This window comes from Anopheles maculipalpis, chromosome 2RL, assembly GCF_943734695.1.
Source record: "Anopheles maculipalpis chromosome 2RL, idAnoMacuDA_375_x, whole genome shotgun sequence".
NCBI classification, from domain to species: Eukaryota; Metazoa; Arthropoda; class Insecta; order Diptera; family Culicidae; genus Anopheles; species Anopheles maculipalpis.
This window is the reverse complement of record NC_064871.1, coordinates 23,951,127-23,969,217: the sequence shown is the minus strand read 5'-3', so window position 1 is coordinate 23,969,217 and position 18,091 is coordinate 23,951,127. Positions and strand designations below refer to the sequence as shown.

The following is an 18,091-nucleotide window of genomic DNA, read 5'->3' as shown; positions in this document are numbered from 1 at the left end:
CACAATACAACATACACGAGAACACACGTAAAACAAACAACAAGCAAAGTAAAAGAGACATAATAAATAGTGGAAATTGGAAAAGATGTTTCGAGCGATGGTTTGCAACACTTGTTAATTGGAAAGAACGATATATGGCCCGAGTTGGAATTGCTGTTGTTAGTGTTAACGATATGCTTTTGGCCTCTTTTTTAGTAAGTAGATGTTGTTCTTTGCTCGAATAATACACAAATGACACATTCATACTATTACCACACGGAACTGCACATCGTAGGGGATGGTATGGTCTATATGGCACGTTGATGTTGGGTCTTTTTCTGCGTTTTCTTAACTTACCACTATTGACGATATGAAGTATTTAGCATTTTCTTTTCTAATGAATCAACTCTCAAAGAAAACAGTAGGATGTAGACTATTTGTAATAAAGAAGTAAAACAAAAGTTTAAAAAAGTATTTTGTCATTTTGCTATCGATCCTTCCTTAAATTGAATTTCTTCAAATAGTTAGACGCTAGCTGTATCTTTCGCGATCCTAAAAGCCAGCAAACAAAAACACCAACATTCCATTTTCAATTTTCCATGTATGATGATGATTATATTTTTTTATTATCAAAAAACATGAGGGGTGATGTAAGTGTATGTGTGTGACGCTTAACACAACATGGCAATATAAAATAATAAATAATTACATTCTAAGTTTTTGAAGTTGAATATTTGCGCGATTCCATTAAGTAAGAAGAAATAGTATAGTAAACAGTAGTATCTTAGTGGCTGAACTCTGCACTACTGTGGAGAACATCAGGAAAAAAAAAATAGGGAAAGGAGAAGATTGGGAATCAATAATCGTAAGCATGTTTTAGTTTTTCGTCTGAATATTTATGTATACGTATAAAGTATAAATCCTAATTCCCATTCACTATTGGCTTATGCTTTTTTTACGCGCTAAACATTCCATTACACTATGACACACTGCTTGTTACGACACATAAAATTGAGTTTTGAAATGTTTAATAAGATTTGCCTTTTTTCCGTCCAGCTAATTACTATTAAATGGCCGCCTAGGGAGAATATGATACTCATTAATTTCGTGTGCTAAACAAGCTCGGGGAAATGGTCAAAGATACTACAAATTCGTCCTCACTTGCTGTGTTACCTAAAAAAATGCCTCAGTTCCCGTTCGTTTGTCAAACGTTTTACATCTGTTGCAGCAGCTCCTGCGTATCCTTATTGTACAAATCTTCCATCTGGCCATCTTGCTCTTCTCGCGGAGCGCCGGCGTCACCTGTCGATTTCCGGGTGACCGTTGATGACATCAAACTGCTTGCCGCTGCTGATGAGGTGGTTGTTGCAGTGCGCTGCGTTAGTTGATACTTGGCTCGCTTTGGAAGCGTTCCATGATCGTCCTGATCCGGTGCATCACTATCGACCAAGAATGGTTCGGAATCGCTAGCGGTCCCACCGACCAGACCACCCGGTGATGGTCTTGGAACATCCTCGTCTTCCCTTCCCAGTCGTCGATCGAATTGACCTACCGCTGGTTCGTTACGTCGTTCTTCTTCCTCCTCTTCTTCATCGTTTTCCTGCTCCAACCCGTCCGTTTCATCGTCATCTTCGGCGAGCTTTTTCTTTAGGTGGTTAATTACCTCTTTCTTCTCGTTCAGCATGCTGATGCATTTGGTTATCAGTTCTATCTCGTACAGACGACTATCCTCCTCGTGCTGGCGCTGCAGCTCGAGCAGTTCATCGTGCTCTTCCTTCAGCTCGTTCAGTACCCTGTTTTTTAGCTGCACATCTTTCCGCAGCCAGTTCTGGGTGACAATCGAATTGGACAGCACATCCGACAGTAGACACTGGGAGCGTAGCAGTATAACGGACCCGTAGGCTATGGTTAGTGCCGGTCCCACGATCTTGCGCCACACAAAGTTGTTCTCCTCGACCGCGTAACTAAAACCATTTGCGCCACCCTCGGTGCAGAGGGCTAGCTTGGTTTCGTGCAGAAAATCATTCAACGGACGCTCTAATCGTATGGCCGTCTGCTGCAGCACCTCGTGGTCTATCTCGGATAGGAAGCTGAGGGGCGTGTTGTACAGCGGACTGAACACGATAATCTTCAGCAGAATCTTCCGCTCGCCCCAGGTACTTTCGATGAACGCGTAATGGTTCCAGGTGCCACCTTCGCTGCCCGTGGCCGCCACTATTGGCAGCTTGTTTAGAAATACATTATCCAGTTCCATTACTTGCTGCACCGTGGAACATGCACTGGAATTTGGCGGATTCCTAGAGCAATAAAGAATAGGGAAGAAAAAATACACTTAGTGCAATGTAAGTAATGTAAACGCCATTTCGATTACATGTATCGACATGAATTGAACAAAGTGATTCTCTAGTATTAGTTTCGCTAACCTTTTTTTTCTTTTCTTCACAGGCAACCAACGATTCCTGTCCAGTGGTCCAGTTTTTAGGAATAAGCAACGGTACAAAATGCACTCTGCAACCACACTCGCGACGACGCGCACTTGTTTTTTCCAACTTTCTTGTTTAACAACTTTGCCCTCCTTCGCACCACCTTTCTTTAGATGCGATTCCTATTTATCAGGTTGAACTTGTACAATCGACAAACAGGTCCACCCCTGGTACCGAAAGGGTGGTATGGGTGAGCTTTTTAGGGGGTGGTGTCTTTTTTCCTTTTTTTTTTTGTTTCGCTTCTACACCGCTGAACTGTCACAGGCGAGCTGTCAAAAAGTGACAGCACACAAAACCGCATGTGCTTACATTTTTCCGCATCGCAAAACACTTTACCCGTGCGAGATTTCTCAAACGTCTTGGTTTTGTGAGGGATTTTATTAAACAGTGGATTTTAGGACACAACCATGGACGTCGATGTCGCTGTTAATACTACTCCGCAAGAGGAAGAATTGCAAGAACCTCGCAAGCCAAAAACAACAAAGAAATCCGGCGAAATGAGGAAGGTGTTTATTCCACGCACACGGTAAGCGGTAGCCCTCGATGGAATTATGTCCGAAGTGAATGTCCTAACAAACGTAGTTAACGCTTTCCAATGCAGCAAAACGGCCCTAAAAGAGCAGTGGATGAAAATCTTTACCCCAGTTGTAGAGCAATTGTCGCTAATGATACGGTACAATGTGAAACTAAGTCAGGTACATCTTCAACAACCCAACATAGCCGGAAGGTCCTTCCGAAAAATACCTCAGACATATCTTTTTGTTAAACCTTCTTTTACTTACAGGTGGAAATAAAAGCTTCTTCCGCTACGCCAGACCCAACCTACCTCCAGAAAGCGGCAGACTTTGTGCGTGCCTTTGCACTTGGGTTCGAGGTTGAAGACGCCCTGGCACTGATCCGCCTTGACGATCTGTTCATCGAAAGCTTCGACATTACGGACGTGAAAGCGCTCAAGGGTGACCACCTTAGCCGTGCAATTGGTCGACTTGCGGGCAAGGGAGGGCGGACAAAGTTCACGATAGAAAACACGACCAAAACGCGTATCGTACTGCAAAACTCGAAGATTCACATAATGGGCAGCTACAAGTACATTCAGCATGCTAAACGCGCCCTCAGCCACTTGATTCTCGGTTCCCCGGCCAGTAAGGTGTACGGTAACTTGCGCTCGGTAGCTGCAAGTCAAAATTCGCAACGAATGTAAAGTTCTATCGGGTTATACTGCTGTTTAGTCTTAGTTATTTAAGGAAATCGATTATTTTCAAACTGCGAGGATGAGCGAGATCGTGTTGCGAGTGTGATTCTCTCGAGACAAAATGCTTGCAGAATATGTAATATAGGCTTTTTGCTACAAGAAAAAAAGCGAACGTGTGAGGAAAGAGAAGCAAAATGAATAAACGGCATTTTCATAAACCATTACTGAGGAAAAAGTAGAGTAGAATGGAAAAAACCAATAGAAAGAAAATAATGCAAATTAACGATTTCGTGATAATATTTTCCCCAAAACGAGAAGCTATCCAGCAACCAATTGGGCCAACCAAGAAGTCTACTACCATTATTAAACAGCGCCACATTTGCTGGTAGTGGTGCGTTGTATTTGATGGTGTGCGTGCAAAACAATGAAGCAAGTGTGTGGCGAAACGAAATCAAAACAAAGTGCACCTTCCCACCCACTCCGCACACTAGCTCTGGCTATGCCGCGTTCGACACACATAGATTGCGCGCTGTGACGACGAGCCAAAATCCTACGCAATATACAGCGCGTGATAGTGTGTGCGCGTTCGTCGTATCTTTTGTTTGAGGTCTCGTAAAAACGAAACAACAAAAGTGACCACGGCACGGGTGAACCACTCATCCGATTACAATCGCAACAGCGGACCCAGAACGCGATGAGCAGCAGGTTTACGCCGCGAACAGGTCCAGTGCAGTTCGGAGTGGGTTGAGATTGTGGTTTGTCGCCCATGTAGTGTTTGTTCTGTTCCAGCTGACTTTTGGACCGATATTGTTAGTTTCAAAAGAGTGAGTGTGTGTGTGTTTATGTGCTGTGATTGTTGTTACTCTGTTGGTCGTTGATTGTGTAGTGCGTCTTACTATTGCAAAGATATTTCATTATACTGTGGTGGATTTGATGATCTGCAACATCTGCATCAAAGGACAACTCCGATGAGGTGGTGGAACGTTTGCAAGAAAGTAGCATGCAGCTTACCGTAAATATTGACCTTGTGTAGTGTCGTGTGAAAGCCTTCGCTACGCGCAAACAATTACACGCCAATAAGCCCCCAGGTGCAATAAAATCCTCCTACCCGTATGGTAAACAAACTTCATCGTCTCCGGTCACGATCATGGCGCTAAAATCGTCCCCCGACCCAGTCATCATCGGTCAGTTGTACCAGCAGTGGGCACACATATACGATACCCACTCGTCGGTGGACATCTACCAGGTAAATCTCGTACTCACGCAGCAGCGGTTACGTTTTCGCTAATACCGCAACACCTTTACTTTAACTGACTGTGATATTTGCAGCGAAAAGACGAGATAGAGCAATTCCTCGAAGGATTCAACCAGCTTAGCGATGAGGATCGGGTCCAGCTTGATCGTTTGAAGTAAGTAGCAGTGTCGCACCGGGATGGGAAGTCCGAGGTCGAGAGCCGGTTTTTGCTTATCACTTTCCGGAAGCTGTTATTCCAGTTTTTAGAGCTGGATGGCTGGTTTAATGCTTTCCATTTGCAGATAAGTTCACTCGGTCGATAACGGACGATGATGATTCAATCGTGGGATGAGAAACAGAACTTGCTTAATCTACAACCTCTTGTGTGTCTCTTTCTTTTCTTCCTTATCAACCGCGCTGATTGCTTGATCCGATGTGGCGTTTCCGCCGATCTGCCGCCACAGCCGGTACGAGAACATTTCATCCGCCTTATCACGGCAGCTTCTTCTGTTGATATACGAAATCTGTGATCCCACCGTCAAACGGTACGCTCCAGTTGAGCATGCTTCCACCAATTGTCCGCCCACCGTCAATAACGTTGGCCCCGAAAGGGAATGCTGTAGCTCCAAGCTACTAGATAGCAACTCGCATGAGGACCAACAGGTAGGTTCGTTGGAAACTGACCCAAAACAGATGTTTGTGTCTGTGGTTGTTAGTTGGTCATCTTATCTCAGGTTTTCTAAATTATCTTCTCTCAGACTGCAGTACTCCTTAACGCGGATAGCAGCGAAAGCCGTTGCCAGTGGTTGAAGGATTTCTTTCTCAATGGAATCGGTGGACTGTTGCTGAGGACGCTTTCCAAAATTGGGGCTCAAGTGGGTATAGCAAACTGACAATCTTTGGCACACTTTATTCTAGATATCAATTCTCCGTACAGGACATTGCAAACAGTCGTGAAATAGCGGCCGTACTGGTACGTATACTACCAACTACGAAGTGGAACACGGATCCCAATACTTCCACCGAAAAATCACCACTGCTCGAACTGCCCCCAGGATACGGAGAGTTTGTAAGAAATGTATTAAAAATGCGCACCATCAACGAAGAATGGCATCGGGAAAGCTTCAAACGGAACGCCCGAAACAGATCGATATCAATTGCGCTATTACGCTCAAACCAGCATCCTCTCGATGGTACCGGAGGCATACCGACGTCCTTCGTACGCCAGCTAAGCGGTCCAAACACGTTCGCCGCAACGTTGGACTATGCTAAAGCGGCACAACACTTGCAACGCAGCTCAACTCCGATTGGCGATACGAAAACACTTTCCCAAGATCAATTCACACTGACCCTGCTAAACCTGCTCGAAAGCTTGATCGTACACGAAAATGTACTTACCATCGATGAAAACTCGGCCACCGTGTCCTGTCTGCGTGTGGCACTTGACCAGTTGAAACGCCATGACCGGTTGGAGGAAAGCCTAGAAAATCGTCTCGTTATACGTCACAAACTACTCGGCCTTGTGATGCTGTGCCTGAACAATATGTTTTTTCTGCAAACGCTTGAAACGAACGACCTTACCCTGCGTACGGTTGCTAACGATATGATCGCGCTGCTGAAGGACGAATTGCACGAACGTCCGTTTGATGCGCTGTCGTGCGAGTTTACGTACAATCTCATCTATACGATCGTTTCCACCGTGAACCAATCGTTTCTGCACCTGTGCGACAATCTGGTCAGTGAGCAGTTATTTTTAACGATTTTTAAACTGCTCGAAAGTAATCTGGACATAGTGAAGCATACGTACAGCTTCCTACAGCTAGGAACAAGGAGCGGAGCGCTCACTAGCAGCAAGTCGTGGATGCAAACGATCCCACAGTACTGTTCGGGTCTGATAGAGCTGCTGATAACGATGCTACACAATTTTATTTATGCACTAGCACCAACCCGAGGTGCCTGTAGAAAGGCAAAAAAAGGTCGCTTCCGGTTACATCATTCCCGGCAGGATGCACGCAACGGATACGTGTGTGCGCTTGAAAACCTGCTGCTCAATCTATTCCCACAGGTGAAACACTCTGACCAACGACTGATGGTGAACTTCTTCAAGGTGTATCAACTGTGCTGTTGCAACACGAATGCACATACCCTGCAGGTGCTACTGAAGCTATCGAACGATGAATTGATACCGAAACTAAGGCTCAATTTCGCTAGCCGAGCCATCGTCCATGCAATCTTCAACCGATCGCAATGCGAAACGTGTGAATCGGATCATGCTGCGAACACGTTCTACGAGCAGTTTACTCGCATCCACCGGGAGGTGTTTGACGAGTTCAAGCGGTCGGAAAATCGTTCCCGCATGCCAACGTTTCTCCGATACCTGATGGATATTGTACGCATTATTCCGTTTAGATTACGAGCGTTTGTATTGCAAGAATTGGTGCTGAAACAGCTGCACGGTGAATTGGATCGCTTCGTCGAAAGAATAGAATTGGAAGAACAGCCATCCACCGAAGATGACGGTTGGAAGGAGATCGTAAATTCATGTCTGTTGATTGTCTGTCGAGTCGTCGCGAAGCAGGAGCAGCGTGAGATGAATTTGTTTTATCGGGAAGACAATCTCGAACTGTTGCGTGCTCTCAATGGGCGGGTGGAGTTCACACACAGCATGCAACTGATCATGACTGTCGGCATTCGTGATCGTTCCTTGCAAGAGGAGTTGGTGGAGAAATTGACGGAAATGCTTTTCAACCATTTGGATGAAAACATCACTTGTATAGGGAACATTTTTACAGCGATAGCTGACAGCAAGGTGGAAGTATCGCTTAAATCTGTTGGAAAATCATCGTTAGCTGTGGGAAAACAACGTAAGATCCAACTGGAAACGATGCTCCAACTACATCAGGATCATTGGAAAACGGTCCGTCAATTGCTGAAAGAGAGTGATCGTTTCCGAAGTCACTTCTTTCGACGGTATGACGGTGTTAAAGCAGTAACCCGGTTTCTTGACCTCGCTTACAATCTAGCTAGCGTGTGTCTCTTCCGAAGCGTATCCAATTTTTCCTCCAAATCGGATGCACACCTACACTTACCCGAAACACCTCCCTCATTGCTGACGGATCACAGTGAAACCTTGCCACTTTTCGAACCGGAACGTAAAAGTGTACTTAACATCTTTCACTTCAACGATCAGCTGATCGATGGTTCGCTATCTAGTGCCAGCTTGTACTACAGTGCGGCCGAGGAGGAAGATTTCTCGTTTTTGCGTGAACTTCAACTCGCAACAGCTAATGACGAATTGCAGCAGGGATTTATGTTCCCATATGGTCAACCGACCAGCAGTAGTAGTGACCGTACCGATAACAAGCTGGAAAAGAAATGGTCCCTCTCGGAGCTGTTCAACATACGTCAGATGCTCAGTAACTTGATGGAGGATATTCTCGGTGGTACCGAGCAGCACAATGCAATCGCGCTCGAACGTCGGTTGATGAGTCTTCCGGAGGATGCAAGAAAATTGTTAATCGATCCGGGAAATATGGTGATAAGGAAAAAGTTAACAAACCTGCTCGAAACTATCATGGCTTCGATGCTGCTGCTTATTAATGGTTTGCCGAACGATGCTACAGAGGAAAACTTAAAACCGGAGCTAGGTAAGTGTGGCTGTATTGGCTATATTGGTAAGGTAACGTAAAGGCGGGTGAGCCTGGTAGGGTGTACCGAATGCAATCCGATCCAGTTGTACTGTAGGTTCGTTATTTGTTGAGCACACACACGCTCGTACGCCAATGGTCTTGAAACCCTATAACTGATGCAGCTCTTATACCAAACGCACACACTAGTGTTGTGCGTAATGCAGAAGAGTGAGTGAGTGATTTAAATCAGTACAATGAATGATTTAAATAAACTTTTCGCAAAGTTTATTCGGATCCCAAAGGAGTTGTAAAAACTCCTTTGGGATTCGAATCCCACCGAGTGTTTAAACGCTAGTGGGAATCGCTATTATCAAACTCGCTCCTAGGCAATTAACAGTACAAAAAGGCATTTGAATTGCAAGGAATTTTTAAAGTTTTAAGAGATTTGAATCGCAAAAAGTTTTTAAAAACTCTTTTAGGATTCGAAACAACATAAAGTCAAAAAAATGTTTTGGGATAAATCCCTGTATGGAACGCGTAAGATTGAATCCTTGAAAAGAGTTGTTATTCTCATCACTAGTACACACTCTTACAAAAGCTTTAATGCATCAGTGTTGCGTCCATTCAAACGCTCGCATACCATTTCGCTGCATCAGAGAACACAGTTTTAAAATGTAAAAGTGTTCCATAATACATACAGTGCAATAAATTCTTCAATCATTTAAACCTTTTTTCACTTCTCGTTTACAGCAAACACGATGCAGGTGGCGTTAATCGAGTTGAAAAGATTACTGTTAAACTGTGCCACCAAAAGCTGGGACTGTCCCACCACCGCGAACAACGTTATCAACGTGCTGCACGCCCTATTAAAGGTGGCGGAAATGCGCAAAGAATCGACCCCAGCAGTGTACGATGCACGCCACGCAGAAATTGCTTCCGAACGTACGGAACGAACTAATTTTGCAAAACTTCAAGTGCATGACGATGAGCCTGAATCGTTGCTGCACAGTGTACCATTGTACCACGACGATGAGACGGATGACTTAAGCTCAACGGATGAATCGTACACCACCGCCCGTGAGGATGGGTACGAAGGGGATGTAGAAATCGATCCGTACAACCCGACGGAACGGATGGCTAGAAAAGACAGCATTGTTGTTGGAGGAGGTGTAAAACCCGTGTATCCCCCAGTGGCGACCCGTTTAGCAAATGAACAAATCTGTACGATTGTGACGGAGATATTGGTGGAACTGGCGAGCCGTTGTGTTGAGCGACCGGAACACTGGTGCCCCATACTGGCACAGATGGTTGTGAAGCTGAACATCATTCGCAACTATCTTGGCGGTTCACTGTATCTGATACGCGGATTTGCAACGGTTCTGCAATCGAGTGACGTACGGTTGAAGGAGTTGCAGGCAGCGATCGTTGATCTGATCGTAGATCTTGATGTGCCGGAGGTGTTGATCAAGTTTATGCAGCTGTTAGTCGGTAAAGATCCTCCTGTGCAGTTGATACTAACGAAGCTGACGAACCTGTTTGAGGGAGGTTCCGGTGTGGAAGGTTACCAATGTGTGCAATTTCCGGTGCTGCATGCGGATCGTACATTTTCCTCATCGTGCGATGTACTCTTGGCGAAGAAGATCACTTTCCTGCGGGAACATCACGCGTTTTTCAATGTCCGCACCGGGCTTACTGATGCTGCCACAATCGTACCGATGAATTGCGCCAACTTTTATCCCTGGCATGGGAATGGGTTCACTGTTTCGGCTTGGGTACGTGTTGCGCAGTTGGCAGAGCGTCAGCAAACTGATTTTACGCACCTACTATCAGTTGGTAGCGAGAAGCAAATGATATCGATTTATATCAACTCCCACCGTCAGTTGGTGGCACGGTACAGTAAGCCGGACATTTTTCTAACCCCAAGCAATACGCACCAGTATCTCGGGAAAGCGATCAGCAGATCGGAATGCTGTGACAACTGTGCCAAAGAGATGCAACACCTATGGATGTATAAGCATTTGTTGCGTGGACTTACGGATGCGGTATCGCACACGTTTATGCTTGATACACCACGTGCTCAGTGTGTGTACTGTTTCAAGCAACTTCCCGTTGGACAGGGTCGGAAGGCTATGGCTGAGCATGGCGTAGGTTTGCCGCCATTGAAACGAGTCGACACACGGACTGCTGCACCGATCGATGTGAATCTGCGCCAGTGCACGATAGGACAGGACTGGTGCGTACCGGAAGGTTGCTGGTCTATGCTAACGTTCGCCGTCCAACAGAACGATGAGCTGGTGCTGCTAACTGTCACGTACGATGGTGTTCAGCAGTTAGCCCAGCTTTCGTTCCCGAACCCGTGCAAAATCCACATCGACACGGACCTAACCGTTCTGGCCGTTGGTCATCGGGCTAGTGAATCGAACGAATGTTCCGTAGGATACGGTCTTGCCGGTGTACATCTGTTCAGCAGAAGCATCACGGACGAGGCAGTGTTGGCAAATCTTTACGCAATTGGTCCGAACGTCACCAACTTTGTAGCCTTCGCTACCGGATACATGATTCCGAACTATGGCACGCTGAATCTTTCCAAACTGTCGGTCAATGATCTACGAATGGTAAGTTCGTTGCAACTGATAGAAAGGGCCCACGTGGGGTACCTGACCGCAAATTGTATGGATTCATTTATCAGCCGCCATCAAGCCATCGGTGTAATGTCGTTTGCCGGAAAAATTCGACCCCTGGAAATAGAATCGCTTCAACGATCATTACTGATCGCGGGTGGTGTGTCTGTTATGCTCGTATTCTTCGCCCGTGTAGTAGAGATTACCGACACCTCCACACTACATGTGGCAGCACTCAAGCTGCTGCTACGTATCGCACACTGTAATCAAGATTTCTTTAACGAATTTGTCCAATGCAACTATCTCGAACTGATCGGAGTCGTGCTGAAGAGCAAAAAGTGTCACAAAGATATCGCACTACTAACGACACTGTTGGAGCTAGCGTTCGATCAACCGATCGTGGCAAAGCGCGGCCACCAGTACCGTGTACTAATGACGTCTTCTGCCCGCATTCGTTATCCCGGCATGATAACGTTCCTGTTAGAAAACTTTCAAATCTGGATCGATCAATCAGAAGAGGTGCTTGATCTCGTACTTTCCACACTGGCCACAGCCACACGTGACAAGCATCCTGGCATGATGTACAACTGTCAGCGCTTGCAGGACGCTTCTCTCGTGCCGGCTTTGATCGATTTTTGTCGCGTCAACTTTGTGATTCCGGCAAAAACGGTCAAAATTTCACGCAAAGCAGCTGACTTGCTCGTTTCGCTGATCGCGATCCTGTCGGCGACACCGCCAAAGGTGGCGTTGTTGAATGAAATCATGGAACTGTTGCTGCTGATGCATAAGCCCACCGATAGCTACGTAACGCACGATCGACAAAAGTTTTACTTCAACATAAGCCCCAACCAATTCGGTGGTGGTGGTGGTGGAGGCGGTAAACGTAGCGATCGTACGGTTACGAGTAGTAGTGGTAATAGTAGTGGACCTACAACACCTAAATTGCAACTACGGGATCGCCGTCTTCGACCGCAATCGCAGTTGCGCAAAATTCTTCCACTAACGATCGCATCCGGTGGTTCGTTCGAGTCAGCCACAACTAGTTTCATCATTGATACTTCTTCCCCTAATGCTACCAGTGGTACGGTTTCGGCTGATGAAAAGCAACGCAGTCCAACAACAAATGTACCAAAAAGTCCAAAACTGGCAAACTCTCCCGACGGTGGCATAGGATCGGAAGAATGCTACGAAAAACTAAACAAAGCCATTGCCGAAGGTAAACTACGTAGGAAAAGTTTGCTTGAATGTATCGTTAAACAGGGAAGCGGCAAACGCAAGTTAAGACGGCTAAAAAGCACACCGAACATACGCGCATCTTCCGGTAGTAGGAAAAAGCAGGTTGGATCACCGCGATTTGCTAACGGTTCGCCAAGAGGATGCCCGAGGAATGATTTGAACCGTACTGGTAGCGGTCAGCAACAATCACAAAGTGCACCAACGTCCTCGTCCACAACGTCCGCTGCGATTAGGTACAAATTTTTCGAGCAAAATTACTTCGCCACCGGCAACGACTTTCTGCAGGAAAGTTTCTTGCGCATCATGTGCGACTTTCTTTTAATCCTGCCGGATCGTGATGCGAGCCAATTTCTGAGTGGTGAAAATCGTATCCTTGAAACGATGCTTATACTAGCGAACAATGGCAACATTCGCATCCGAACAATGCTACTCAATCTGGTCGCTGTAATTGATGATCGGATTGGCGGTGCTCGGACGGCTGCTAACAGTCCAAACGGAAGCGCCATGAGTGGTGGACCATCGGGTGGTGGATTAATTTTGCAACAGTACAGCGAAGAACAGGCGAAAGTGTTTTGGTACCATTTGGCCAATCAGATAGGCGCGCATAGCGTGAACGCTGAGCTGCTGGGTAGTTGCGTCCGGTGGATCACCAAATCGCATACGCCACTTGCGCTGCTACATGAATGTTTTGTGGACATAGTTCACGAGAATGGGTTGAACGTGTTGATAGCGATCCTCATACAGGCACACGTCGATCCGAAGCTGTTCGGTCGTGTGCTGTTTGTGATTGAATACATCTGCACGAAGCATCGACGACGGGCCGGTCAGTATATGATCGATAATGGGCTCGTGTGGGCACTGGTAAAAACGGCGGTAAAAATGAACGAAAAGGAAGAAATGTTGCAGGAGAAAAGTCGGGCCTGTTTATTGGAGTTTTTGACCAGCTTTTCGCACCGGATGATTCTGAGCAACGTCGCTAATGTGAGTGGATTTACGTCATACGATTATCTATAAGCCAAGCAATCTTTCTATATTTCAAAAAAATATTTTTGCAGCCTTTCTGGGATTTGCTGAACGGGTTAACGGTGGTCCAAAAGCACAAAAACGAACGTGTAACGAAAGCGGTACGTGATCTTCATGCGGCACTGTTGAGGAACGTGCTGCAGATTTTCATCTTTCGTCCAAAACAATCGATCATTGGTAACAAGAATACATGTGAGTATTTTTATTATTTATGTATTTATTTTTCAATTAAATTATTCTGCCTGCATGGTTACACAAATTATTCTTACCAGCTGAGGGATATGAGAAAAAATAGTAGGAAATTAACAAAGGACTGAAAAAAGCAGGGATATGGTAGACGGGAACGAAAGCGAGACACAGGCTCATTGTAGTCGAACAGGTGATACGAGAGCTATTGAAGTCCGAGAGCGCTCTAATAAATGGTTCGTTTGAACCGTAACGCGTAACCGCCATACGCCATATGATGGGATGTGTAGCGGGAGAAGGGATCTCGCTTTTTAAGGATAGACAATGGGATATGCCTCAAAAAGATCCATAATACTTAAACTAAAAATTTTAAAATATTACAAACACACTATGCTTGCTTTCAACAGCTTTCACCGTCGAACTGGCAGGATGTAACCTGTCCAAGGCGGAGATAAAGACACGCTTCAACCGACTCCACGACAAGGCAATCCAGTTCGTTACGAACAGCGAACCCGAGGGCGATCTATCCGAAGCGGAAATGGCTCTCATCTACCATCTGATGAATCGTACTCTGAACGGTAATCCTCGCGGTGGCAACATTATCCTTTGGTGTCTTTTGCCAAAACGATCGATACGGTTAAAAATTTACACCATCAACCAGCTGGCCCAGTACCTGGAAGGTGGCGGCAACCATCTGTCGGCAATCTGTGATGTGAAAATGTTGAAAGTGTTTGTGCAGAGCATACTGCTGCTAAATCAGAAGCACATCCCGCTGGAAGATTTACGGCTGGTGAACACATTCTATCAAACGATTGACGGTGGATTGTCGCACGGTGCCAGCTGGAACTTGACACAGACGTTGAAAGACTTTGAATATCTGCGAGCGATCAGTATGAACGATCAGGAGCAAACAATCGCGAAATCGATAGCACGCCAGGAAAAGCTTATCTACTCGTGTACGGTGGCGGCCATGCAAATCACACGGAACAGTGTTGAAAAGCAGAACAGACTACGGAAGGAATTGATCATTCAGTTGCGCAAAGATAACGATTATCGATTTTACGACCAGTGGCATCAGCTAGTCAGGCGGATGACCCACGAAGATGCGCCCTGGTACAATGCCCACCATTATCCCAACTCTTGGGAGCTGGATGATACGTACGGGCCAGATATGGCACTGAAGCGTATGCGCCGCTGTCCGATGACGATAGATAGGCGATTTTTGATGAAGGAAGCACTGCCCGAAAACAGTACCGAAAAGGAAAATGCACGTGAACAACCGCCGCTACTGGCGTATCTGTTTTCGAACGACTATCGGCATGAGTATTCGGTCGAGGATCAGGTACTGTACTCGTTTACAGTGCGCAAAACTTCCCCCAGTCAAGAGCTAGAGTGTGAATGTATCATAACGAGCACGGAACTGGTGCTGAAACCGTACGAAACGGGCGAGCTGGAAATATACGATCTTCATGACATTACCAAAATATGGACCAAACGATACGAACATCAAGAGTCCGCAGTGGAGGTATTTCTCAAGTGTGGTAAATCGCTCTTTATCGTATTTGCCCGTGATCCAAGCGAACGGGACACATTTGAAGGATTTTTCCACGATCTTGTGGTACGTTGCGGTCGGCAGGAACTCGATCAGTACACACAGCAATGGCGCGAGGGGTCCCTCTCGAACTGGGAGTATCTGATGCTACTAAATCAAATTTCCGGCCGAACGTTTCACGATCTCATGCAATATCCCGTGTTTCCCTGGGTATTGGCCAACTACGATACCAGGACGCTCGATCTGCTGGCGGAGCGTAGTTTCCGTGTTCTAGAAAAACCGATCGCCGTACAACACCGTGAACTGGAAAAGCATTACATCAACAATTACAATCACTTGCGCCAGGCGGAAGAGAGTGGCGAACCTAATGGAAGGCGAAAGCTTCAACCATACCATTACAGTTCACACTATTCCAACTCCGGCACGGTACTACACTTTTTGGTGCGTGTGCTTCCCTTTACTTCGCTCTTTTTGCAGTATCAAGACGATAGCTTCGATATACCGGATCGAACGTTTCATTCGCTGCAAACGACGTGGAATCTGGCGAGCAAAGATTCGCCAACGGATGTGAAGGAGCTGATACCGGAATTTTTTACCTTCCCCGAATTTCTCGAAAATCAGGAAAGTTTCGATTTCGGAACGCGACAATCCGGCGAGCCGGTTAATCACGTCGAATTACCGCCCTGGTCGAACGGTTCCGCACGCCTATTTGTGCTGATCCATCGGCAAGCACTGGAGGCGAACATTGTACGCCGTCAGCTTAGCCATTGGATCGATTTAATTTTCGGCTACAAGCAAACGGGCCAGGCAGCGATCGATGCGATCAACGTGTTTCATCCTGCAACATATTGCGATTTCACGGCTTCTGATATAGACGATCCGGTTATGAAGCTAGCACTGGAAACGATGGTCAAAACGTACGGCCAGATGCCTCGCCGTCTGTTTGATACGGCTCATCCACCGCCGGCCATGAATCCTCTAACCGCGAATCCGCCCAAAGTGTTGGAAAGTGTCGTTGGACTGCGGTGGGGACTTTATTGCGGCAGTCCCATCCTTTCCGATCCGAAGCTTGTGGATGTGTGGGAAAAATCATCCAAAGAATTGTTGGGCGAAAGACCCACTTTACCACCAACTTCGCTAGTCACTCTCGATGGACAGAAAATTTTTGTGTTGCCGGAAAAGATGAACGTGTTTTGTGCGACAACACAGACGACCGGGGCGAAGAAACACTACACCATTAGTTGGGGTGAAATGGACGATCGGTTAAGGATACGGGCACTCCAGGACAGTAGTAGCATAAGTGGAGCGCCTGTCGCCGAACGATCTAGAGAACTATTTTATGGCGGCAGTAGCAACGCGTACGATCCCATCACGGCGTGCGGTACAGATCCGCACTGTACGAGTATCTTTTTTGGGCACCGTTCCGGGCGTATTGTGGTGTTTCAGCAGCGGTCACGCCGAAGACGTGTTTCTTTTTTTAATCAAAACATGCAACCGGCCGTTACCATGATGTCACGTTCGCGATCAAGCTCGTTCCGACGCTGGATCGATCGGAAGAGTGCCAATCTCCGACGACGGTTAGAAATGGACCCAGACGAACAGCAGCAGCAACAGCAAGAACAACGACTACCGCACGATGATCAGATGGATTGGACGTATCCGATTCAACTGATCAAGCATCGTGCACCGATCAGTGCGATTCGCGTATCGATGGAGTACAAGATTGTGGTAAGCGTGTCCGTCGACGGTTGTGCTGCCATTTGGGATATGAACAGTTTAATGTACGTGCGCGAAATACCACGACCGGTCAATATGCTCCACTCGAGGATAAGCCAAATTGCCATCAGTCCAACGTTGGGTGACATTGTGCTGGTACATTCGGCCAACAGCAGCATGGCCGGTCGTGATCGCTCGGCTGGCGGAATTGGACAACAATCGTGGAGTAGTGCCACCCTGGTGGAGGAGGACGATAGTTTTGAGGTGACGGAAAATTACAACGCGGATTATGTGAACATCACGATGGACACGAATCGACGCGATCAGTTGCGCCTGTACACAGTGAACGCGCAGTACGTGGAACACGTGTTCGTCGAAAGTCCTATACAAGCGATAACGTACTCTTCGATCAAGGAAGGCTGCGGTGTGAATTGTATCGTGGTTGCACTTGAGAGTGGTATAGTACGGTTTTACTCAAGCTGGAATCTTGCACTGCTGCGGGAAGTTAACGTCGAGCCGGATGGTGTCAAGTGGTAGGTTGAGAAGAAAAAGAAACCATTTTAATATTTAAACTTTTTTTCAATGACCACCTGCCTGGGTATGTTTTGTGTTTTTATTTTTCAAAAATATTTAATAGCATGAAGATATGAAATTTAAACATCTGGAATGCGTAGAAGAACATTTTTTAATTTAATTTTCAATTTATATTTGATGCGTATTTAATGTTTTAAATTTATATATTTCACACAAATATGAAGAGTTATTGACTTTCATATCTGGTAAAATGCTAACTCCCATATAAAGTGTATCACCTACACAGGTAGGCGGTTATAGAAGTAAGGGTGTATTTTTGGACATTGAAAAGAAGGCTAAATGACTTTCATTGACATGGCAATTTTTTCCCATTTTTTTTGTAGCGCCCTGTTTTCGAGGTATCAACATCTGCTGCTGCTAACGGCAAACAATACTGTTCAAACGTGGACAGCGGAAGGTCTTCCCGGTGTTTTGCCAACTATACTAGAACCATATCAGTACGGTGTGTAAGTGAACGGAGGAGGTGTGGGTTAAACAGCAAATGAAATGGATCGGAAATTGCTTTACGGTTAACACTTAACGATGCGCGTAATGTTTTGTTGGGTAGTATGTATCTTTACCTTGTTGAGTGTTAAAGTTTTTCAATATTACATTTTCAATATCAATTGTATAGTGTTAAGAGTAAAAGAAAAAACGCGAATCAATT

General features: G+C 46.0%; 4 protein-coding genes across 4 annotated transcripts in view; 3 read left to right on the top strand and 1 right to left on the bottom strand.

The window, feature by feature from the left end:
* The window catches only part of LOC126565588 (transmembrane protease serine 9-like), a 307,009-nt gene that overhangs the window by 15,119 nt on the left and 273,799 nt on the right, over positions 1-18,091 (top strand). The window lies entirely within an intron of this gene.
* LOC126559071 (RNA-binding protein pno1) overlaps positions 1-18,091 on the top strand; it is a 454,598-nt gene that overhangs the window by 174,540 nt on the left and 261,967 nt on the right. Inside the window, exons 2-4 of the mRNA XM_050215174.1 lie at positions 2,863-2,988; positions 3,064-3,157; positions 3,247-3,664. Of these exons, the coding sequence (XP_050071131.1) occupies positions 2,870-2,988; positions 3,064-3,157; positions 3,247-3,663 (630 nt within the window). The 5' untranslated portion in view covers positions 2,863-2,869 and the 3' untranslated portion in view covers position 3,664. The remainder of the gene's footprint in view (positions 1-2,862; positions 2,989-3,063; positions 3,158-3,246; positions 3,665-18,091) is intronic.
* LOC126558467 (uncharacterized) lies at positions 1,193-2,256 on the bottom strand. Its single transcript, XM_050214489.1, has one exon. The coding sequence runs from the start codon at positions 2,231-2,233 to the stop codon at positions 1,193-1,195; it is 1,041 nt and encodes a 346-aa protein (XP_050070446.1). The 5' UTR covers positions 2,234-2,256.
* Positions 4,764-17,906, top strand: LOC126559612 (lysosomal-trafficking regulator). The gene is made up of 9 exons (XM_050215782.1): positions 4,764-4,900; positions 4,984-5,063; positions 5,353-5,551; positions 5,647-5,763; positions 5,826-8,535; positions 9,268-13,355; positions 13,430-13,589; positions 13,991-17,384; positions 17,769-17,906. The coding sequence occupies exons 1-9, from the start codon at positions 4,802-4,804 to the stop codon at positions 17,893-17,895; spliced, it is 10,974 nt and encodes a 3,657-aa protein (XP_050071739.1). The 5' UTR covers positions 4,764-4,801; the 3' UTR covers positions 17,896-17,906.